The sequence below is a fragment of the Seriola aureovittata genome, chromosome 12 (genome assembly GCF_021018895.1).
Source record: "Seriola aureovittata isolate HTS-2021-v1 ecotype China chromosome 12, ASM2101889v1, whole genome shotgun sequence".
NCBI classification, from domain to species: domain Eukaryota; kingdom Metazoa; phylum Chordata; class Actinopteri; order Carangiformes; family Carangidae; genus Seriola; species Seriola aureovittata.
This window is the reverse complement of record NC_079375.1, coordinates 16,248,835-16,273,992: the sequence shown is the minus strand read 5'-3', so window position 1 is coordinate 16,273,992 and position 25,158 is coordinate 16,248,835. Positions and strand designations below refer to the sequence as shown.

The 25,158-nt window shown below is 41.9% G+C and overlaps 2 protein-coding genes across 2 annotated transcripts; both read right to left on the bottom strand.

Moving 5' to 3' along the window:
• Positions 1 to 3,619: 3,619 nt before the first annotated feature.
• acsl3b (acyl-CoA synthetase long chain family member 3b) lies at positions 3,620 to 15,050 on the bottom strand. Its single transcript, XM_056392271.1, has 15 exons — positions 14,835 to 15,050; positions 11,597 to 12,095; positions 10,783 to 10,960; positions 10,572 to 10,681; positions 10,275 to 10,413; positions 9,416 to 9,566; positions 9,070 to 9,193; positions 8,756 to 8,827; positions 8,451 to 8,590; positions 7,948 to 8,120; positions 7,742 to 7,816; positions 7,469 to 7,660; positions 7,268 to 7,382; positions 6,918 to 7,075; positions 3,620 to 6,720 (listed from the first exon to the last, which is right to left on the bottom strand). Exons 2-15 carry the CDS (start codon positions 11,945 to 11,947, stop codon positions 6,563 to 6,565), a joined length of 2,136 nt encoding a protein of 711 aa, XP_056248246.1. The 5' UTR covers positions 11,948 to 12,095; positions 14,835 to 15,050; the 3' UTR covers positions 3,620 to 6,562.
• A 5,608-nt stretch (positions 15,051 to 20,658) lies between these two features.
• LOC130179537 (E3 ubiquitin-protein ligase RNF186-like) lies at positions 20,659 to 25,158 on the bottom strand. The gene has a single exon (XM_056392574.1). It carries the CDS (start codon positions 23,175 to 23,177, stop codon positions 22,536 to 22,538), a length of 642 nt encoding a protein of 213 aa, XP_056248549.1. The 5' UTR covers positions 23,178 to 25,158; the 3' UTR covers positions 20,659 to 22,535.

The window sequence follows — 25,158 nt, the reverse complement described above, 5'->3', positions numbered from 1 at the left end:
CCTTGGTGTTGTGACTCATTCCTTTTCAGCAAACTTGACAGTGAGTCTCTGTGTGAGCGTGTATCTTTTTTTTCTTCTTTTTTTTTTTCTCTCCCTGTGTATGTGCATGGATTATGTTGGTGTCTATGGTAAAGCGGGGATGCAGCGTGACGCACTGGCTGACGTCACCAGAGGCAGAGGCAGGATGTGTGTTTTGATGAAGAAATCCTGTCAATGAAGAGAGCGGAAACAAAAAGCCACCAACAGAAGGATCTGTATGGAACGCATTTCATTTAGTCACATTTATTGATGTTAATCTTAATGAACACACCAGTGATAATGCACATATTTCCAGCAAAATTGATACAAATGATCATAAGCTTCTGCCTCTGTAATTGGATTTTGGTATTTTTGCCTCCCTAATTAGTTGTGCATGTAGCAGCCTTATGTGTTATTTGAGATGTACAGTGTCTAGGCAACCGTGGTGATTTTCTTTTTTTTTTTTTTTAATGTTCATTAAAGTCTGCCACCTTCCCCTGTCCTCCTCAGCGTGATTCCATCTGGCCAGTGTGTGAATGTGAGGCTGCAGGGAAGTGTGTGTGTGTGTTGAAAATATCAGTGACACACGCCAGATAGAGATTATATATATTTGTTGTCATATCCAAAGCCCAGCATGTGTGAATGGTAGAGTCTTTTGTTTGTAACGTAGGCCCACATGTACTTGCTGCATGTTAACAAACAGCTGTCTCTGCAGTGTGGCACACCCAACACTTTTTTTATTTTTATGTGAGATTTTTAAACATGCTCTTTTGCGAATGCTGTTCTATTTTTGTCACCCCTCTTTCTCTTCACAGTTCATCCTCTCATCTTTCCATTATGTACAGTGTCATTCATCCACCGTTCCCTCCTTCTCTCCCCCTCTCCCCCCACTTAGCTTGTTAGCTTGCTTATCCCCCCCACCCCCCCACTCCCCTTGTCTTCTCTGGTGCTTTATCTCTGCGGTCTCCGTCTCTCCCTCTACCACTCCCTGTCGGCAGTGTGATGATGCTGTCCTGGCCGCCTCCCAAACTGCTTGCCCCCCTCTCGCTCCTCCACCCCCGCACCTCCCTCCCTCCCTCCTTCCCTCCCTCCCTCCTGATGCTATAAATACCCACCATCGGTGAGTCATCGCCTAGACGTATCAGTTGCCTCTGCCTCTCTGCACCCCCCCCCCCCTCTCTCTCTTCTTCACTTCTCTGCTCAAGCTCATTACCAGAAACTCACACATTTCCCCACCTCCACTTTGGCCCTCACATCATACCGATGACCCAGCTGAGCTGAGCCGGGGCCAGTGCCTTGTGTAGTGCAGCCACTGTTACCAAGCATAGAGCCAAAGATCAGCTTGAAACACTATAACCCAAAAAACAAAACCAGCAGGAGTGTGAGCACAGTCTGGGAAACACAGCCAACCAAAAAGTTGCACGTCACATTCAATAACTTTCCGACTGGGAAATGTTGCCAGTGCTCTTTTTACATGTCCCTGAAGTAACCTCAAGTCTCTGACAGGAAATATATTTTCTATCTGCTTATTCCACTGATTAATTGCCTCTACATCACAGTTCAATTGGATAAAATATTGAAATAGAAAAGGCCTGTTTCTTTACATTTTACTGTATTTCAACACAACACATTTAGTATCTTTGGAAAACTCTTAAAGAAGATTTTGATTTAAGTTGAGGTTCTGTGTCATTTTAGGGAGCTACTTTAGACAAAAAAGTGCCCTTTTTTAAAAAAAAAAAAAAAAAGAAAAAGAAAGGGGAGCTCACCTTTTCCCATGCTGCCCTGTGCATTTACACTTCATATTTCTAATCTGATTTATCCCTACTGAACTTCAGTGCATCTTAATGTCAACAGTCCAGGTTCATATCTCAGTCCCAGTCCTGCCATCTTTCAGCCTCATATGTAATCACTCTCTGTTTTCTCCGGCCACCGCCCACCTCTCCAGAGTTATGAGGCAGCGCCGGTTCAGCTCCACTCATCCTTGGGCAAACTCCAATATGGCTTATTGGCTCACACTGGAGTGTGCGCACAAAGCACAAACACAGATAAAAGTTTTTGCGCACTTGTGAGTCATATGTAGACAGGAAGAGGGAGCCGAGCACAGGCGATAGAGACAGAGAGGGGGAGACAGAGAAAGAGAGCAGGAGAGAGAGAGAAAAAAAGTTGGAATAAAGTGTCAGAGAGAGAAGAGAAGACAAGACACACACACACACACACATGCACACACACACACACACACACACACACATATAAACCACATTCATACAATATGGAAGATGTCCTTCACTGTTTCCTGCTGCTTGGTGGTGTTGTTGCTGTCTTGTGGCAGAGTCACTCTGCTGTCTGTGTGTGTGCGTGTGTGCGTGTGTGTGTGCGCGCATGAGTGTGTGTGTGCGTGCGTGCGTGCGTGCGTCAGAATCAGTGGGCTAATGAAGGGAGCATTATGCCTCTGACTCACTCACTGGTCCCATAGGGTTGGATGGAGGGAACAGAGAGGAGAGGAAGGGTTACAAGAATCACTCGTCTCTCTGTGGTCTTGTGTTTCACTTTAAATGAAACGCAGAAGCAGAATTTTAACCACCCATGTTCTGTCAGATTGCTTTTTCATGAGGGGCTCGTAGCTGTAAACGAAGCAACACGTGTGACACTACATCAAAAGCTCAGTGCTGAGCTCTGATTTCATTCTGATGTGTATTATATTACAGAATTGATTTGACACAGTGAACTTTACGTATAGTCTCATTTGGATTAATTGCAATGTAATTTTAATTTGTATTCATTGTTTAACTTGTGACTGACTAATCAAACCTTTTACAGCCTCAAACCTCAAAGCTGTGAATCAGATTAAGACACAAATCAAACGAATCACTGTGGAAACAAAGACAGTAGCAGGCTTCTGTTGTTTCTACAGGAAGTATGAAATAATAGCCTGATCAATTTGCCTGAAGTGCATCCTCTAAAGAACTGCGGATTAGAGATAAAACTATTATCTAATTAAATGATTAGTTTATAGTTACAGCTTCTCAAATATGAATTTTTATGGGTTTCTCAGTTTTCTGTGGTAGTAAAATAAATATATTATATTTGGGTTTTGAATTGTTGAGATAAATATGCCAACTGAGCTCCGGGAAACTGTGACGAGCATTTCACTATTTTCTTTAATCGACATTTGATTAATGACAGTAATTATTACTTCCAGCCAAACATTGGTGTAGGATCAGGTTTGTTATCCTCAATGAAGCGGTTACTGGATGTTGTGCCAAACTGCTGAGCCCAGTCTTTGTGAAATCCATATGGCAGCAGGAGAGCAGGTGTACATGTACAGGAGGACAAGCTTTAATAAACTGAATGATTTCACAGGTCTGTGATTCAAAATCTATGACTCTGTCTGAAAGGGAAAAAAAAATCCTTTGTTTACTAGCTCTGATTGAAGGTTGACTCCCAGGACTGCATGTTCTGTTTGCCACCACAAACCACATTCACTCACGCACACAGACACACTGTCCTTCGTTGCCATAGAAACTATGGTTTCATGATGATACGAATCAAGCCGCTGATCTAACCAGTTATGCCTCACAGATTGTGTTCAGGTGTTCGACACATTCACAAAGACCAACAGTAATTACAACACAAACTTTTTTTATTTTTTATTTCATTACATAATTCCCAAGGCCAAATCACAAATAAATAAGGAAGGAGACACTTGCAACAGCCCGGCTCACTGGGGCCACTTAACCGCACAAAACAAGGAGGAGACCCCAAAAAACTGGTCAGTAACAAAGATTATTAAATATGTTAACAGGAGGCTTTACACCTGTACAATTATTGGTAGCTTTAATGAAGTTTGATCATTGATCCCCCTCCCCTCTCACCGTATTTACATTGCAAGTGAAAACAACAGGAGCAGTGAAGTTCATCTTTGCACCACCCACTGTCTTTGCCTTGCCGTTAGTTCAAATGGATGTTATTAGTATAGGACACGGCATGTGCGCTATCAACAGAACGCGGGGAGTGCTTCACATTCTTAAGACCCCTGAAGACAGCTCATGTGTGTCAGAAGGCAACTAGCCACCTCTTGCCAGGCAGAGGAAAAGCAGCAAACAGCACAGTAATCTACTGACTTTTCACTGAAATGTCAGGAGAGAGAAATGTTATTTAAAAAAAAGACAAAAAAACAAAAACAAAACAGAAAGGTCATGATAGTATTGTCAAATTTCTACATGCTAAGACAACCCTTCTGTATTAAGCTAGTAGACATCTGATAAGGAGAGGCTGTTAGAGTACCTGACTGTACCTTTGTTAATGCTATATGTCTTCAATACAAGCAAAGCAGGGTTTGCATTCAGAGAAGGCGGCTGAAAGGAAGATGGCGCCCTATATGAAGGACCACTGACCAAACACTGTTTAATCTTCTGTCCATAAACCTAAAGAGGAGAAAGAAATACTGAAGCAGGAGTGTCGCTCGTACTGATGCCACTCAGAGAGTATAACCACCAATCTGAAAATCTACAGTAATTAATGTATGTTATACATGAGTTCAAATAAATGGCAGTTAACAGAATCCAAGACGTGTAGACCCCTTTTTTTTTTTTTATATATATATACATTGCACATACAGTATCATACACATAAACCAATTTGGAGAAACAGAAATGTTATTTGCACTCTGTGAAGTCACGTCAGCGTAATTCTATATACTCACAATTAAATAAGGAGTGTATGCATATGGAATTCCTTAAGTTGTTTGACTGGAGTGCGATTCTCTCACTTCTCCCAGATATATATTCAGGTGCTTTGGTACAGTTGCACACTTTTCATCATGCGATTTCTACAATGCCAAATATTAAATCCTCACTTTACAGTCTCGTTAAGGAACAATACATAGTTCAGCACAGTACGTTTAAATGGGCTACATCTAGACTTCCCTATCAGTGTCTCTACCAGTCTCTTCTTTAGTTCCTATGGTTGTTTGCCTTCAGGCCTTCCATTATGCACTGAAGTGGAGAGTAACAGGCCTAAACATTCAGACATTATTGAGGGGCTGCTGTCTGTGCGTTTCTATCCTTCCTACACACACTACTCTAAAATTTGTGTATAAATATTGCACATTCATTTTATAATTCATATTCAGAAGTATAAAAGATAAAAGGAACAGTAACTAGACCTATGGCAAAAAGGATAACATGTAGTTGCAAAAAAAAAAAAAAAAGTAACCAGGGGAGCAACCAATGACAGGCTAACTAGTGTAACTATTTCTCTATGGTAGGCTAAGTTCCCTTGGAGACATCCATACGGTGCATTGGTCATGACTGGCGGAATATGTGGCTGAGGCGGCAGGGCTACTGTATGTGAATGATGCCAACAAAATAGCCAATAAGACACAGGTTGGGAGGCATCCAGGGGACTGCTCAGATATGGAGAAAAATGAAACTAGGGGCAAAGAGCAGGGATGGAAAAAGTCCCAATGGATGCCTTTTACTATTGATGTCTGACCCCTGCTGCAAAGGCCGAGAGCAGAAGGGACTGAAGACTGGATCGCTTCTACTAGTCAAGTCAGTAAACACACACTCGAATATACAAACTTTGGGACACAGGCAAATAATGGGAGAAAAAGACAAAAAAAAAGCTTGTAAACGAAGCTCATTAAAGTATAAACATAAACAAAATGATAATAAAAAACAAGAGGAGTGAGAAAAACAAACCCTCAGAATAATACACCCATAACAATAAGAAAAAGTATTTTGAAACATCTTAACGCTCAATCTCTCACGGCTTTACAACAGATTCCTCACACACAAAAAAATACTCATCAAAATGGGTTTCAAAGCTGACGAACCAAACATGAAGGAAACATAGCGACACATACAAAAAAAAAAAAAAAGAAAGATAAGAGATCCCTGCATAGATTCCAACCTGAAAGTTACTTAAAGCCCAGGAGGGATCCCTCTATCAGACTCATGCTACCCCAATTTCCCTGCCAGGTATCTGCACTGCAAGTCCACGACCATGCTGAACTGGTGGAAGGCTCCAGAGAGCAGGGGAAGAGGAAGAGAAGCAACAGAGAGGGGGGGGGGAGGGGTTGCGCTGACATCGATCCAGATTCGTCTAGCCTGACATTTGTTTCGCTTCGAGTCATGCAGGCGTCCGACTTCATGTGCTGCCTCAGTCGTCATAGCAACTCCAAGGGCTAAAAATCCATCAGAGAGGAGCGAGTAGTGCGTCGCACCGCGTCCGGCTGGTTCTGTTGTCTGTGAGGGACCTTCTGCCTTTTGGTCTTGACAGAGAGCATTCAGCTGGATTCAAGAGTTATTTCCCCTCCTTTGATCGAAGCTGGTCACAGGGAAGCCGAGGAGGAGGTTTATGAGACGCTTTATGTGTCTGCATTAATGTGTGTGTGTGTGTGTGTGTGTGTGTGTGTGTGCGCTACCTGTATCTATAATATAGCTCCTCTCCAAGTTGTCCTGGTAGTGGCTTCTGAGCTCCTTCTGTATGTGTGCAAGTATATACGTGTATGTGTTTGTGTGTTGTTTGGAGTGTGTCTGTGTTATTTTCCACCATACATTCGCTCAATGTCCTCCTGGTAGTGTGTTTTGAGCTCCTTTCGTTTCAGTTTGAATGCGTCAGTGACCAAGCCAGTCTCTGGTGTCCACGGCTCAGAACTCAGTCGGATCTTTTTGGGAATCTCAAATCTCTCCAGTTTCGCTGGTTGGGGGAGAGAAAAAAAAAAAAAATCACAAGTCAGAGTGATACTAGTGCAAACTCTGGCACAAAGCAGGAGACAATGTCGCGACAAATGTGAAGTGAAAATGTGACAGAGTACGAATGCTTGCATCAACTGTTGAGACATTTTCTGTGAACTCATATAATTGCAGGTGGCTGAAAGGATTTTTTTTTTCTACCTGAGATAGCAGCCTCAGTAATGATGCAGAGGACCTCTTTCTCCATCTGGGAGTTGTTGCAGATCTCCTCCCATGTGCCCCTCACCTGCATCTGCTCTGCCAGTGCCATTAGCTGCTTGTGGTTAGGCACCACAAAGCTGATCACATATGACTGGTCGCTGAAAAACAAGTAGAAAAGAGTCCACAAAGTTAAGTTTTTTCACCATTAGGGAGAAAGAAATCAAGTTATCACCAGAGACCAAGAGGATGAGACAGAAGAAGCTCAAATGTTTATGCTTGGTGCGTCTGCTTTTGAAAAGGACATTGAATTGAAGTGAAAAGTCTGGAAGAAACAGATTAAGGACGTTTACCTGTTGGCGTAGGCACAGATGTTGTCAATGAGAGGGCAGTTCTTCAGAACAGCTTCCACTTTTCCCAGAGAGACGTACTCTCCTGCCTGCAATTTCACCAGGTCCTTCTTACGGTCTGTAGGAGGAGACGGTAAGCGAGTCACAATCCTAACAAGTATCCATAACATACATACAACATGCACTAGTTCGTGGATTTCTCACCGATGATCTTGAGGCATCCGTCGGAGTGAAACTCTCCAATGTCTCCAGTACAGAACCATCTTTGGCCGTTCTCATCCACAAAAAAGTCCTCGCGGTTCTTGACTTCATTCTTGTAATAACCCATTGTTACATTGGGCCCACCGATCAAAATTTCACCTCGAGGGTTGGGCTTGTCTGTGCTGTAGTAACCACCTGGAGGACAACAAACTTGATTAGAAAGAAAATATCAGCACGTTTGTTGCTTTTTAGTTGGGTTGGTGCGATTTGACTCACCCTCCTCCCAGTCCTTTAGTGTGACCTCTGAACAAACCAGTGGAGCACCAACGCGTCCTGTGCTGTAGTCCCAAACTGAAAAACACCAAGACTAGAATGTAGGTAACTCTTACGAATCAAATTCTCTTCTGTATTTTTATTTGCTCCTCTCTTAATTTCCCTAAAGGCCAGCTAAACAACCACTCTTTCACATTTTCCCATCTTACTCTCACTGATGGTGCCAGCTCCACAGGTTTCCGTCAAGCCGTAGCCCTGCCCCACAGGGCAGCACAGACAGATGTTCATGAAGCGCTGTGTGGCAGCCGAGAGTGGAGCTCCGCCAGAAAGCAGCACGCGTGTGTTTCCTCCCAAGAGCGCACGCACCCGTTTGAACACCAGACTGTGGGGGCGGAGAGGGAGGGAAAAAAAAACCCAACACAGCATGAAAATGATGACTGAGAGGTGGAGGAGACTCCAACAACAACAGATTGAGATCAAAATAGTAGATCAATAGTATGCAATGATTCACATATGCTCGAAAATAAATCCCCTACATCTTTTGTAGTGGCTCATTGTTAACAAAGGTTAGATGAAGAATTTGCACTAGGTTATGATTAACCATGTAGGAGCAGAGGTTAATATTTACTCATGTATCACAGAGGGAATTAAATGTCAACTAAAGGGGCTTTGGTGAGGATTCTTGTGTGCAGGAGTACAGTATGTGTGCTACCTGTCGCAGAGCGGCGTGCTGTAGCCCTTGGAGATCTGCTCCATCTTGTAGTTGTAAGCCAACACAAAGAGCGTCTTCTGGAACCTGCTCATCTCCTCCACTTTGGTCATCACATTCTTGTAGATTCGATCCATGATCTCCTGCACACACCAGACGGGAAAACTCCCAGTTAACACTTGGAACATTTCATGCCTGTACTCTGCCCAGGCATTCATTTGTTGACTTTATTTCAAGGTGTGACCTTAGTATGATAAATAATGTTAGTTAGATTGAACAGAGTGACTGTGTGCAGTGATAAGACTTACTGGTACGGCAGCCATGAGAGTAGGTTTCAGCACGCTTGTATCCCCTTTACTGCCCTTCTTTATCTTGGTGGACTGTGAAAAAGAAACAAGACAATTGGTCAGCGCTTGCTGATTGGCCGCAGTAGACAATGTAGGCCACTGCTTGACCATGCAGAGCTTTAAATTAACCCTAAGCATCTTGAATGGATTATGAATTTAATGGGGAGTCTGTAAAATAATAGAATAGAAGTCAGGTGAGATCTTTAAGAAAAAGAAATTCCAGGGATGTTTTGTGAGGAGCTACAGCAGTGTGTGTGTGTGTGTGTTACACTGACCTGGTCGGCTAAAGTCTGAGGGGAGGAGTAGCCGATGCGACAGCCATGAGAGATGCACACCAGTTCAGCGCTGAGCTCTAAAACGTGGGCCAACGGCAGGTAGCCAATGTAGGTGTCTGTCTCACTGCCAGCACAGAAATAACAGCAGGTTAATTTCCACTATAAAAACACAGACGAAAACATAGTGAGGTGTGATGCAAAGAGAGTACAAAGGGTAAGAGAGTGTGCGAGGAAAGATTTGATCGTGTATGTGTTTCAGAGGTTGTGAATAGTTCCTAGATTCAGAGAGTTGCAGAATCTATAAAGAGGTGTTAGAGAAATAGAAGTGAATCTGACACAGGCGTACTTGAGGTTAGGGATTCGCTCAGCCATGCCAGTAATGCCAGCCATGATGTTGCCATGGGAGATCATGACACCCTTGGGGATGCCTGTGGAGCCGCTTGTGTACATGATGACGGCGATGTCCGAGGACAATGGCTGTCTGCGGTCAACCGCTACTGTAGAGACAGAAGTCAAGAGGGATGGCGGTCAGAGAGGAAATGCATCACATGCCGATACAAACATTTTTTTTAAGTTGTAATAAAAAGTTGTTATGACGAATATATTGATATTTTTTTAGGGCTTCAACTAATGAATGATTTCATTATCAGTTATTATATATATAATATTATATTATAATATTTTCTGCAAATCAATTATTTAGTTTATACAATATCAGGAAGTAAAGACCAAAATGCTTGTTTTGCTTGACTGATCATCAAACAAGTTGTGACTGAGGGCTTTGGCTATCTGAGGGTTTGAAGAAAAGTTATAGTCATTGAAAGTCATGGTTTTTTTATGTGATAGTCGAGGAACTTTGGATAAAATTATTTTAGAAATGTGTATATTGTATACAAGATTTAAGAATATTCCACATTTGTTTTCTTTATCAAATAAGAGGAAAAGTAAAAACGTGGCTTAAGTGAAACTCGAACACACACACAACACAATTTCTGCTCCTCCTCATTTTCCTTAAAAGTCGACCAACGTCATCATAGCACTGGGCGTTTGGCAAGTGCTGATCTGACCTCTCGCTGACTGTCATACACAGCACATCACTCCAATTAGACAGCAGGGTGTTGGCTTTGTACTAAGCCTCCATCAGAGCACTTCCATTTCCGCGACAAAATTAGAAACCTTTTTAATCACATTGCACGAATACTCACTATTGTCAGGCTTGGATCCCATGTCCTTCACAGCGTCCATGTTGTAGATCATGATGCCTCTGGGGATGTCTGGCCAGCTTGTGGGTTTACTGTCAACTACAATGACATATTGCAGTCTGGGCACATCACACAGTATGGCCTGGAGCATGGGGTTGGATGTAGGTCCGAGTGGAGGAGGAGGGTGGGTAAGAGGAAAAATTAGCTATGCAAACAGAACTGAGGTTCTTAATGAATCACTCAAGGGCATATGAGTGTATTCAAAGTGCAGAGTCTTGATGATGACAGTAAAGCAGGTACCTTAAGCCGGCTATGAAGCAGGTCTTTGCTTGTGATGATGTGTGTGACCTCTGTCTCGTTCAGGCCATGGGCGATGGCCGTGGGTCCAAGAGTGGCATACAGGGTCACAACTGTCAAATTCAAACCCAGTTAAGTTGGGCAGTCAGCTGAAGCGCTTCAATCTAGGTCCAAGAATGTCTGAATATACATGTTTTGTTATTCTGGGACTCACGTGGGAAATTGTACATGAAGCAAGCTTGTGCTGCGACGATCCACTCTGCTCTGGTCTCACAGAAGATGGCGATGTTACACTGAGGCCTCTGGCCGAGGGCTGCAAGACCACTGCCAAAACACTTTGCTGCCTGGTATGCTTCCTCGTATGACAGCCAGTTGTAGTTCCCCAGAATTACCTACACACAACATGTAAAAGGTATGTTCAAATATTCCTCCACACCATACAACATGAAAATTGCTGTTTGTGCCTATAGCCCATCTTTTGAGGAGCATTTTTATAAATAAACATGAACAGTGTTTAAACGATTCCAGATGTTGCTGTAATTAATACATGCACTGCTTTGCATTACAATATAAAAAGGGTAACACAGAACGGCATGTGAGCAGGCAATAATCTAAGCTGTCAATTTGTTGAATCTTAAAGAGGTCCGCGTTGTTACAAGTCATGCAACATCATCCCTCATACACAGTCAGTTAGCGCCATCTGCTGGGCTTTTGTGGCTATTTTGCTGTTAATGAGGAGGTTTCTCAGGTGTGAGACAAAGGAGCCGTAACACTGCTGCTTTTCCACCCACACCGCTCACACTGTGCACAGTGGCAGGCTGTGCTGTCAGCCTCATAGACACTAACAAACTTCCTGTAGCACCACAGCTTCAACTCGACACTTTTACAAACCTCAAATGTGATGAGCTGTAACGATCACTGACTTTACTACTGTCTTGCTCCTGACAACAGACCAAACATTTCACAGAATAATGAAACAATCTGTTACGAGTGTGCAAGAGCACCAAGGACAGTTCAGTGGCTCTCACCTTTTTGAAGACCTTCCCGTTAGGCTGGAGCTCATCCTCCTCACTGAGCACCTCCCTGGTGCCAAGACAGTCTCTCTGTGGAAACCTGCTAGCAGCGTGTTCAAACATTTTGTCCAGGGTGTCCACCCCAGGGTGCAGCCATGCAACCAGCTTCTCTTGGCTGTTGATGGCCCTGTAAGGCCCTGCCGGGTGCCTGCTAATTGAGCGCGCCTTGATCCGGCGAGCCCGTTCCAAATTGATGCCAGCTCCAGAGAAGAAGTACCAAGGTATGAAGGTGATGACAGAGTAGACCCAGACCACAGAGCGGAAAACCTGCAACAGCAGGGGGTTCATGTCCTCCTTCAACTTCATCTTTAAGGATAAAGTCAGCACTGTAGGTGAATCAAACCAGAAGAGCAACGATACTCTGCACTTGTCACTGCACTCGGAAGTATTTTGATTTGCTGCTGAGGGTGATGGTTGCAGGTGGGGGTTCTTGTGTGCGGCAAGTCAACAAGACCTGCAACACAGAGACACAACGTGAAATCTTAGAAGTATAGTTTGGAATATAGACGTATGAGCACATTTGGAAATATTGAGCAGCAGCAAATTTGAGCAACCACCACCTGGTAAATGAATCTTTGCTTACATGACCATCTCTGCTTATTCTTAGGCTGGTTCTCAGTCAGCACTATTTATCTAGATACCAGATCTGCTGGCCCCGCTGCGTGGAGGTCAGTCTTGGCATGACGCTACAACACTTACCATCATCCAAGCATTTGTCATTTTTATACAATTTATAGAAGAAATTTAAGATTATTTTTAAGTTCCTAGTACATGTACCTGAATAAAGCAGTGGTTGCATTTAAACCAAGAAAACATTACTTCTCTAATCTTCTGAAATTCTCTATGCCTCACCACAGGTTTGTGACAGTGCCTCGCAGTATAATAAGGTTTGCAGGATTATGCCATGTGCCCTCCTCATTACTGCTCACTACAAAAACCTTTGGATCAACTCAGACCGTCTCCCAGAGAGCTCAGCTATTTCTAGTGTATCCTTAGGGCCAGAGTGTAAGTTGCAGTGTAGCCCTGTACCCACTGAGCCTGAACATGCTAGAAGTAGCACCAGTGACTCATTCTGCAGCTTAGAAGGAGAGGGCCTGAGGTCACGTGGGAGGTTAGCACAACCTGGCTGGCTAAAGTAACAGTAGTGAGAAGAATCTAACACTGAGTGATGAGCTGGGCAGCAGCTGGCCATATGCAAACACAAACTACAAGAAACAGCCTAAATATTACTCACTAATTCTACGTTTAACAGCACATTCAAGAAAATTTAAGGTAGGTCTAATTTAGGTAAACAAAGTTTCCTTCTATCTTGCTATAATCCTATGCTAAACAGAGGCATGTGTGCACAGAAATTTAACTTCAGTTAGAGTGTGAGTCCTCAGTGAGTGTGAGGGGCAACCAGGCTAACCTGCACTGCACCACACTCCTGTGCTCCAGTGAAGTCATTGTGTGGCTCTGTCACTGTATTTGTTTCTACACAACAATAGATGATTGCCTCTCATTGAATGGAGTTCATTATAAATTCAAAGCATGTGTATTATGTGTTTGCATGTGCACTTGCTCCAGAATTCCTCATCTGGATACGTCAATGTGCACCACATGACTTGTAGCCTCAGGACTAAAAAAGACAGTCACTTCCAAATAACCACACAGCCCTTCTGCCCACATTTATAATCAAACTGTAAATGTATAGAATGCTCTTGGTCAAAGAAAGTCAATTTGATGTTTCTCTTTTCTATGTAAATTTAGTGAAGGGTTTCATGCAGATGCACACTGACTCAGCTCCAACCCAAACAGCAGCTGCACATGCTCTCAAGAATTAATTTAAAGACACGTTGCATGAACCAATCCCACCTCAAATGTAATGTACGAACCTGTTTTGCAGCAAGTCACATACCACAACCAACGGACTGCATTTGTGCAGAGCAATCACACAAAGAAGTTGCACAGACATAGTTAGGGGGGTAAATACTCCATCTTGGTTTCACACTTGTAATACAGGTTCAGTCATTCTGTACTTTGCTTTGTATAAAGTCTTAAAGCACCCACTCCTAGTTATTGTTTCAACAACTATGTGAAACAGAATCAAAAATGACAAAAAAAAGTTAATATAAAAGAAATTAGCTATAATTCTAACTCCAACTGCCCATGTAGATTTGTCATGGCACAAAGCTGACAGCAGACTCACATGCTTATTGTGATAACATCAGTATTAAACAAATGCACACATTAACACGTGTTCAACACCAGAGAAAGCTGTGCTCTCTGCAGTTTGTATAACCTACAGCAATAAGTTCCAATAAGCAAGTTTAATGGGTTATTGGTTAAACTCAAGGACGGTGACTTGAGCCAACATACTTAGAAATAAACACCACAGGCTAAGATTTCAATGAGCACCACATCTTCAACAATCCATGTCTTTTTATTTTTATCTTGCTACAAATTAGTAATGAATATATTGTATCTTCCGTTCTAGTATCTGAGAGAGCATTGGGACACTAGCATAATGCCTAAGTAGCTACATGACTTGAATCTGGTGATCATATCTTTAGCATTTTCTCCATCTTATTATTAACATAGATAATAAGAATCCGATCACCTTATATTTCAATTTACCAAATGCTGAATCTATTAACTTATTTGTATGCGTTAACTTATTTATCTGTGTATCTCTAAAGTTTTGATTTGTGTGTCCTTATCATAGATAATGGCTATCAGGGTTAGATAAGATCACAATACATTGTAATGATACCCTGTTCTCATGTGATAGCCTTGATATAATCATGTGTGACGCAATCAGAGTCTAGCTCATAATTTTAATCATAACAAGCTAATAACAAGACAGTTTTCACTCCACAGCGTCTAAAGCTACAAAAAAGGCAAGCGAAGCAGCATCAAGATTAGCAGCTAGCGGACAGCTCAAAGACGCGCTAGCAGCTAGCAAATAAGGGAAGCTAGTATTTAGCGCTTCAGCTAACCACTGCAGCTGTTGCTGAGCTGCTACTACTGATGTAGTAAAATCGGTTTCTTGGTCAAAACTCGCTTATAAATAAAACTGTGGCACACGCGTCGTTTCAACACACGTGTGGCATATTAAAGGCGACGTGGCGTGCTGTTGAGCTAGCCGGTTGTTAACAATCAGCCCCTCTCATCAACATCTGCAAAGCGTTCACACAGCAACACATTCTCTCACCTCTTTTCTCAACCGCTACGCCTGAGCCGCTGCTGGACTGGAACAAATGTATTTATCCTTGTGACCAAAGCTCTGACATTAATATATATAGTGATGTAATCTTTCAACGCAGTGTATTTGGTTATAAATCGCACCCGTAAGTCTGTCATAAAAAGAAACAAAAATTGAATAAAACTGTAAATCTGAGCATCGCCGGGCCAGTGCTGCCAGCCCGGAAGTAGCTATATGACGTCACGACATTTCTCTGTTAGCGATTGGAGCGCTAGAGGTGGCGCGTGCTAGGGGCAGCGGGGACGTCAGTGGGGTTACTCGCGGTCACAAATGTCTGGGGCGCCAGTTAGCAATCAGTCACCGACACAATGAGGCGGAGTGACCCGGGCTGCCGGTCTATTTGAATGGGCCGACCATCACTTCACCTGCCGACCAGGTTTGCTAAACACGTGTCTCTTTTTAATACAGTGTTATTGAAAATATACCACATTTTACAAAAAAGAGCGAACAAGTGAGTTAACTAGATGAAAAGAGAGAGACATATTGTGAGGAGAGAACTAAAACTGAAACCCATTTGCAAATAACTGCATAACGTACTAAATATGCAAAATAATTAAGTGTAATTCATCTGTGTGTGTAGGACAGACTCCAGGCTCTGTGTGCAGTCACCAGTGGATGCCCCTCCTACGCACGTCTCCTCTATGAAACATGGTATTAGAGTGTTACTAGAATAATGAGTCACCAAAACCAAATTTCCTCTATGGCAGTGGTTCCCAACCTTTTTCAACTCACAGTCCACTTGAAAATGTCAAAAATGTTGGCCCATTGTGTTGTTCAGTGTGTTGGCCCACACTGAACCCATAACAATATGGAGGCAAATGTCCTGAAAAAGGTGTTCTGAAAGCGCTTTTTAATAAATGACAACGACCAAATATTCAGGATTGAACACAAAGCACGCTCAATTTTCTTTTTAGTTTGACAAGGGAGAGTTCACTTGTCGATTCACCATCTCTCTCGACTCTCTTTAATTTCAACTCTTCCTGTTGCCAACCAGCTATCCATTTTGATATTCCGGTTTTGCCATGTAAGCTTTTGGCGCGCAATCAGACTGATAGTAAACAAGTGTGCAATGTGGTCCGGCGGCAAAGTGGTCCGGCCGGCGACAACTTAAAAGTTCCTATCATTGGCTTATCACAGTGATAGACCTTAATACAAGAAAAAAAAAAAAAACAGTGAAAGGAGTTTCTTAATGTTTTTAAAGATAATTTCTTTTTAAAACATTAAAAAAAAAAGCTTTTCATATTTAAATTTTTTTATAGTTGCATCTTTTCACCAAAATTGTAATATTTTGCAAATCATTTGTAAGCCCCCTTGCAGTACCTTTGCTGGCCACCAGTGGGCCCCGGCCTACAGGTTGGGACCCACTGATCTATGGACTAGTCTATATTCCTGCAGCAAACAGAGCTAAAATAAGCCTTTCTTCATGTTAATGCACTATTTAGTTTTTATTCATGAAACTAATGGAATTGAGGCATGTGCAAAAGTTTGGGCACTCTACAAAGTTAGCTCAACCTATGCCAACTGAAGCACAAGGATGGAAATGTTCTGCTTTGGGTTTGTGAAGGAGCCAGTGGCACAGGGAACATTGCAAGCAGGGAAGAATTGATTGATTCCACTAGATACCAGCAAATTCTGGATACAAATGTCATGACAAAAGGCTGGCTTCTACAACAGGACAATGATCCAAAGCGGACCTCAAAATCCATGACATGATGAAGCTTTTTTGAATGACCCTCACAGACAGAACACCAACAGAGATCCCTGGGTAGACCATTATTATTTCTTAAATCAAGAACAAAAATACTTAACTGGCTACAAAAGTACTGTTGCCCAAATTTTGCATATACCACAATTACTTTTTTCAGTTCATGAAATAAAAAAATAACCTCCCATAAGGAAGGCTTGTTTTTAATGTTGGTTTGCTGCAGGAATTGTATTTCTCATCATTTCAAAAATAAAGAAAATATGTAATTTACCTAGCAGAATTTGCATTTCTATAGACCATACATATAACCTCACTAAGCCACAGTGATCTGAAACAACTCTGAATTTTACCCCGTTGTGTTTTAAATAGACTGAATTTTAACCTGCATACTTTTTTTTTTTTTAATGTGGATCTTATTTATGACAATAATCATAGAGTGCTATATTAGAATGAAAAGACATCAAGGAATGACAAATGTAATGTAAAACACAACTCATTGCTGAAAATATGTCAAATAAATGTTTATACTACTTAAAATCCCGGAACAGAAATCAGTCGTTATAATTTAACCTCCCTGGTTTTTCCTCTTAAGATTTTTCATGCAACTTTTGAACTTTCCATAGGGCTTTACCACAGAAGGCATTCTGAAATGTCACAGTAGGAAAAGCACAGATGTAAATAATAAAAGGAGCGGTGGCTGTTTTCTTTTTAGCTGCTTCAGTTTCAAGGTTCTCATATTGTGCGTGCTGGCTTACTGTCACACTGTCATGACTTACTTGGACACAGCAAGCTCCAATTATGGTTTTAATGCAACTGCCAGACATGATACCTGGCATGATGATATTTTTTCTCCCCCTGCTGTAAGAGATCATCCAGAATCCAATATAATCCTAAATTTAACCAAGACATTCAAGCAGATGGTAGGCTATGTTTATTTCATTGAGATGAGTAACTGAACTTTCAGCATCTGGTGCTAATGTACATCTTACTCATCTTTATTCCGTTGTAACTAACTTCAACTCACACCGTAGCTTCTGGTGTTTGCAATAGCTTTTGTACACACATAAAAATTGTTTTGAAGTACTTAGTACAAGTAATGTTCTAGTAGCTAATGATGGTGGACATAAAGATGTTTTGTCTTGCTTTTTTACAATTAAATATCATTAGAATCGTTGCAGTTTACTCGTCTTTAACAAGAGTGACTGATTCAGGGGATTGAAGAAGTGTCCGCACTGCTGTCAGTCGTTTCTGGATAATTTTCTGGTGAAGTCTGGACTTAGACAGCGGTGAAAGTCCCTTCCTCCCAGCTGTCTGTCTCACTGCTATTTTTGGCCTTGGCTTTTAGCTCTTTGTATTTCTCCCTCAGCTTGTCCCTTCTGGCCTTGTTTTCTTCCTCCCACTACAGTTATGCCCTCTCATTTATACGTGTCAGCAATGGACGATGACTTCATTTAATCTGCCTGAAACAAAAACATCAAATAATATCCTTAGACTGCAATCATCTGACAGACACCATCCCTGATAGAGCCTCTTGCAACAATGTGTTGATTAGTCACAGTGCTAGTGTTGAAAATCAATATAGCCTGGTCCCATGACAGTAACTTTGAAAATAGATCTTGTTTGTCAGGATGCACTAATGACTCCCTAGTTTGCTGATGCACTTAATGGCACAAAAAGAATTGGCTACCAAAAACTACTGATGACTGTGGATGGTTGTTGGTGTTAAAACTACCTTACCCACCATTACTCTCCCAGTACATTGACCAATAAACTGAACCTTGATATACCTTTTTGTTTACTGCACATTGTTGTGTTGTGGCATCTCTCAGAAAATTAATTTGAACTTTTAATTAAAGCGAAGAATTATTAAGGACATGTCCTGATTTTCAGTGATGCCGAGAGTACACTTAAAATACAATAAATACACATAAAAATAATTAATGACAAAACAAACAAACAGCAGCAGGACACAGTTAAAAGCAGTTACATTCAAGAGCGGAGTAGACTGTGATCAAATTGGTTTTAAATTGACCAAATGTTGTAAAATATGTGTGCAGCACAAAAATTAAAAGCAGTTTTCCCAAAATTAGAGTTTATAGATGGGAGCATTAGCTGAACACTTGAACAGGTCAAATAATGACTATGGGACCAGTTTCATAAGGACTTAATGTATGATGCCATTAGGGCTTTATAAATAAATAGAAAGCAATACCTGTCATGTCTTATTGTTATAAATGCCCACCCAACCTTTTCACACAAGAAGCAATGATGATTAGAATAACTGTCACCAGTAATAAATCTTAGGGCAGAGTGATAAACTGAATCTATGAAAATGTATATTAGAGTATGTTTGGACCTGCAGGATTTTCCTATTCCTATTTTCAGTGCCTATCACACTACTTTATAACTGAACCTGTTTATTTTAATGAATAATTTTAAACAGCAACCAACATATGAAAATATGGATGGATTTTTTGATATACAATCAATAATTTTTCATAATTGTATAATTTAAACAGTAAGCATACTGTGTTGTCCATTTTTCCTTTACTGCATTCTCACTTTTATACACCAGAGGGAGTCAGTGTGCATTTCTTTCATTAAGGGCATTGCACTGCACCCTTTCATACAGCAAAGAGAGGATCCTAGTAGTTGTATGTGAGTGTTCAGGACAGAGGAGACTCTTCTTTGAGCATGATGAAAGTAAAATGGCTAGGTAAGCCCTGTTTGACCCCTTTTGACCCTGGACACTGATCCCTTCTCACTTGTCTTTGGGGTGTTTGCATGCTTGTTAGGCCATATGTCTGTACAGACTTATACTGACAAATATGTTGACACATACACACAAGTTCATGCCTTTTCTGCCACGATTGGGCACACACATACGCACAAGCATGTGATCACACGATGAAGCCAGAGTGAGTACAGAGTGATGATAATCGCTCTCCTCAGGCTATGTCTTTGAGGTCATCTTGATGGGACACTAACCATCAGAGGGCAGATGTTATGAGCAAAAGGAACACTTTCATCTCCTCTGTGAAATACGTGTGTCCAATCTGATAATGACGCAGAGACACACTTTGCACACACTTAAAGGCAGGACACAGGAAGACAAGAAATGTATCCTGGAACTGTCTGTTTCTGGGTGACCCTGGCTTTTTTGACAGCATGCACAATGGCTAATGGCTGTTCCCTTGGGATCCATATATACCAATCACTGACCACTGTCATGTGACTTAATGATATGTTGTAAGTTGTTGCTGCTCTAGCAAGGCTGACAAGACCAAAATTCCTAACTTTAAATGAAATATCTATGCTTTTGTAAGAGCTGTGATTATAATCACTGTTACATTCAAAACTTTTAAAAGGGAACAGGTAAACTAATAACTTTCGAGCCCCTGGCTGATTATGAAGCCCCTTGACATCCAGTTGGACTTATAGGGACGAAGGGGGAAGGGCTTGTGTGGGGATTAGCGAACAAAAGGATCCTTCTCTGTCATCAAAGAGGATCTGCTCCCAATTCATCCCCTGCTCTGTGGCGACAGCTTTTTATTTTTCGGGAGTGACGGCTGGAGGGAGGAGGGAGGGTGGGATATAACGGGAGAGTTTGATGGTAGGGGATGCAGATTTCAAAGTAATCTTCAATTTTAAGCCCTGCAGTCCCTGTGAAATGAAGCCCTCTGCCCCAGACACAGTGTTGCCTATGGCTCTCAGTGGAAGCCTGCCACCCCTCCTTTTTTTTTTTTTCCCAAGCTTTTGTCACGGTGGCATTTAAGTGGCATTACTCACCAACTGGATGACCAAATGAAGGAGTCCCTTTGAGGGACCTGAAAGAGATGGATTTTAACTCCTGAGACCAGTGTCGCCTCTTAAAACAACACTAAGTGGAGATAAATGCCTGCTGTGTTATTAGGATTCAGCAGATACCTCAACCAAATGAAGACATCTTTGTGAATAATAATAACCCAAACATTGTGTAACAAGTGTATGTTCCTCAAACGGATGAGACAATGGGTGAGAAGGGATATGTATTTGCGGCCTAATTTATAAGAAACAAATCCACAAAAATTCAATTATGGCATTCTTTTATTGAACGCTTCTGTGTACTAACGCCTTTGAGAGTGATCTGGGCATGGACCATGTCGTTAGTGGAGTTTATATGTTCTTGCAGTTTATATGACTTGGGAAAGCAAACTTAAGCCCATCAGATGATTTAAGACCCCTAGGAGGTCATCTGCACTTCCATTGTCTCACTACTTTACAACACTACTTATTTTGGGCCCCCTACCCCAAAGTTATTTCTCATCTTGTGAAGGCTCATGTCCCCTCAGGGTCATTGGCCTGGGATCCCCTGCTGACCTGGTCCACCGTGGGGAGTCAGTGTAATAACACAGAGGTGGTTACGGGGTAAACAGTTTCTGTCATTGGCACAATAGGCCATGCTGTTTGAGATGGTGGCGGCACAAGAAGAGTATAATAAGTCAGTTACATACCAACAGCTTGACACGAAGTGTAGCACCTTATGAAATTTGTCATGAATAGTTTCATTGCAGCAGAGATGGGAGGACAGTAGGGGAGGATACTACTGTAATGAGCTACTGCGTTTTTCCATTATTCCAGCCTGTGGCTTCTAATATTTCCATTAGCAAGCCGAGTTAAAGTGCTCTTTCAATGATTTTAGGCCTTAAGCATTTGTCATAGTATGACATGCCTGTACACACAATCACATTTGTATTTTTCTCAAACCAGAACTTGAGGTCAATGTCCCTTCAGGGGGGTTGAAAATAAAAAAAATAATAAGAATTGCATATGAAAGGTACATTTTCTAAGAAAATCAAGCAATATGGGGAGGCATTGAAGCTTTACATATACTGTATCCAAACTTATTCTATAGTAGTTACCTTAGTAGTACCATAACTTTACATGTTGTAGATATACATGGAATGTTTTATGGGCTACATTTAGTTGTGGTAGTTTTTTGAGCTATGACGCTCATACAATCAGTTTAGGTCAGTAGGCCTTTTTCACACCAGACATTTTGGCAGGTGTTACTAATACCATTAACAATAGTGTTGTTCTATTCTAGTCCCAGTAAGTCATGACAGTTTGACAGTGAGCCAGCATACACAATACCAGGACCCTGAAACTGAAGCAGCTAAGCAACCCAGCCACAATTTATTTTACTATTTACACCTGTGCTTTTCATACTGTGACATGTCAGTATGTCTTCTGTGAAAAAGGCCTATACAGAAGCCAGGAGGGCTAAAGACTAGGGTTTATACCGAGAACTTTGGTGTGTGACAGGCTCTCGGAAATTGCATTGACCAAAGTAAAAGTGAATGGTCACACTTTTGGAACCCAGTCTAAAGTATAAGCTACGGACATTCAATTGTTACATAAACCTACAGAAAGGTGGCAAAGTAAAGGAAAAACCAACACTGAGTGTCTAAGCAAGGTGTTGAGCCACCAGAACATGTTTAAATGCTATGAGTCTCAGAACTCGAGGGATGAACACCATTCTTTCAAAAGAATTCCCACATTTGTTGTTTTGATGATGGTGGTGGAGAGCGCTGTCTAAGGCATCAGTCCATAATCTCCCATAGGTGTTCAACTGGGTTGAGAGTTGGTGTCTGCAAAGACCATCGCATATGATTCACATCATTTTCATACTCATGCCCCATGGATGGGGTTATTGTCATTCTGTTTCTCCGCTCATTTTTCAGGTTTTTCCTTTCATTTGTCACCCCTCTGTAGTTTCCACTCCATTGTTAATGTCACCTATCCACAAAGGACATTGGGATGTTATTGGTTAGTTCATCCATGTACACTAATACTGACAAAGGCATCTAGCCTATAAGGATATCTAAGCAGACTGAAATAATGACATTTCCCTTTTATTAGCCTAAAGCTACTGGTCAGGCGAGGTTCATGTATCAGCCGGAGCATCACATTATATTAGAATTGAGGGAACTGAAGTTGCTCGCTTCAGTTTCAGGTCGGTACTTCAACATGCATATTAACCAAGTGAGAATGAGAGAGAAGAGGGCAAGGACACTGGCGACAAACAAGCAGACAGGGCCGACTGGTGACGTAGGGTTATTGAAGTTATGTACAAAGATGAGGCCCAGAAATAACAGCACCACCATGGACAGGAAAGAGAAGATGGCGCACACACAGCCCGTCGTAAACGCAACTTGTTTGCAAGTCTGACAGCTGTCGTTGCTCTCCTGGGAGGCTGCTAAAGAGACGGGTGGACCCGTGTGGTCCTCTGTGTTTACTGAATTCATACACTCGTGCTTTGTGAGCGGCAGGGCTTCGGTCACTGCGGTGTTGTCGGGGAGGTTGTGAATCCGATATTCCGGCACCGGAGTTCGGTGGCGACACACAGGGCAACTCACTCTCCATCTTCGGCCGTCCCGGGAGTGCAGAGCGTCGAGACACTCCTGGCAGAAGGTGTGGGAACAGGCCAGCAGCTTGGGAGTGTGTTGATCCAAGTCGAAGTAGTTGTAGCATATTTTGCACTCGTATTCCTCGCTGGGAAACGAGTCGCTCCCGTCAGTCGCAGAAGCGTTGACCGCCTCCGCCATGTTCCGTCTACAAAAACAGCCTTATTTTTTCTACTGTCCGTTTGCACTGATGACCAGAATCCCAAGGCATCCTGATGAATATTTCCGGATGACAACAAAACATTTTAAAGTGAGAGAAATCTATCTCTCTTTCTCTGTAGGTATGAGTCAGCCCCGGTAGCTGAGTCCCGGTATCCGTCCTGCTTCCATCCGGTTGTGCGATTACAGACTTGTTGTGTAACCGGCCTGGGGCACAACCCGTGCACAGCGACAGACTGGGCTTCATCACGATCAAATTACCAGAACTAAATCCCGTTTGCCACAAAAACATCCAGTCTATAGACTTGTTCAAATTGATTTCCCAATTTGGTGTCTGTCACCTGGTTGATTTGAGACGACTGTGGGTCATGTGTATACGGTGGATTTAATCGGCCTATTTAACCGTATAATTAGAATTTAGCGCCCGCAGCGACACTGAGCAGAGCGCCGTGTGTTTGTCCGTCTGCGGTTCAGCACCACGGGCAGTGGACAGCGCCGAGCAGCGCGGTGAGCAGTGACACCTTCAGCGGCGGCTCAGCATCGGTGTGGTGCAACACAGAGCATCAGACACCAAAGACCTCTGCACATATCAGTGTATATGTTTTACCTGCTGTCCTTTTGCTGCAGGAGAGGCATTTGAAAGTGATCTTTCCTTTTTCACGGAAGTGCTATGAGACCTTAAAAAAAAAAAGTCTTTTACTACCATGTTTCAGTTAAAACCCCATACTGCATCTTTAAAGAGTGTCTGCCCTGCACACTCACTCGGAGTTTTGATTTTGCTTTATATTTTGCTTTTATGGAGACTCGTTTAGATTTTTCTTCTTTGTCCCTGTTGTCAAAGCAAGCAACGGCTCAGATACACATGCATCTGCGGCATCCATGTCATGAATAAACCACTATCACGTTACTCCTGAGAATGGCAATGTAGGCTGCATTATAATCTTGTCTTGTTAAGGCAGAAAATATAAATAAAGATACATTGTCCTGCTAAATCAATCAAATGGTGGTTTAGTCATGTGACACCTTCCAGCAGTCAGACACCCTCTCTTGTTTCAGGATTGAAACCCCGTCTGCTATACACAAGTATGCCATGCAGCCTTATTTGTTGACAAAAAAAACATACTGTATATCTCACGTCTTCACACAAAATAGCACAATGTCTTTACAAAATATCACTATGAAAGTCTAAAAAAAAAAAAAGAAAAAAAAAGGGGGGGGATCATGGGAGGTTTCGTGGTTTCAGACAAACAAAGTATGAGCTGTAGGATATGCCCATTCATTGAGCTGACAAGTGCCCTCTTGTGGCCAAATATATGCATGCATGTTTGTACACTGGTAGTTTATTGACGTGGGTGATATCATCTTGAGTCTAACCGGATAAGAGTTGCATGCAATTACATGCAATTAATTACTTTACAACAGTGTGGTAACTGTAATGAGTTACAGTTATTAATGAAAATAAAGTAATCACATTAAAGATGCTTTGGAAACTATTTGTTGAAACGGTCTTACAAATGAAGCATGCTGGGAAGGTGAATTGACAGAGAGCACATAGTCATAAAATAGTGTTTGTTAAGTATTCATTCAGCATTCTTCACAGATGCAAACTTACTCATTACAAGCATCAGTTTTTTTAGTTTATAGTATATTACACTGCATATGTCTCACAGATCTAAAATATATCATTGCTTTATATCAAAGTGCTTCGGGGGGAAGCAGGAAATCAACTTCGAGGTGTTGTCACATCAACAGATAACATGTCTCTTTGTCTATCTTTCCAACATGAGGTGAAGTGTACTGTAAGACAGATAAGGATCTTATTGGAGGTAACACTGCACTGTTCATCATGGGACCATAAACTATTAGCCCACTGTTTTCAGTCCTTCAGTTTTGATGAACTGATAAAGGAACCCTGCATGCCCACAGGCTGTGTGGTTAACAAATGCTTTGCTTCTTCATTTCT

Excerpts from the sequence above, each read along its gene's own strand:
- acsl3b (XM_056392271.1), bottom strand. The coding sequence starts at position 11,947 with ATGAAGTTGAAGGAGGACATGAACCCCCTGCTGTTGCAGGTTTTCCGC. Across the intron at positions 7,661-7,741 it reads ACTAAAGGACTGGGAGGAGG|GTGGTTACTACAGCACAGAC; the intron begins GTGAGTCAAATC and ends GTTGTCCTCCAG. Across the intron at positions 6,721-6,917 it reads TACTGAGGCTGCTATCTCAG|CGAAACTGGAGAGATTTGAG; the intron begins GTAGAAAAAAAA and ends TCCCCCAACCAG.
- LOC130179537 (XM_056392574.1), bottom strand. The coding sequence starts at position 23,177 with ATGGCGGAGGCGGTCAACGCTTCTGCGACTGACGGGAGCGACTCGTTT.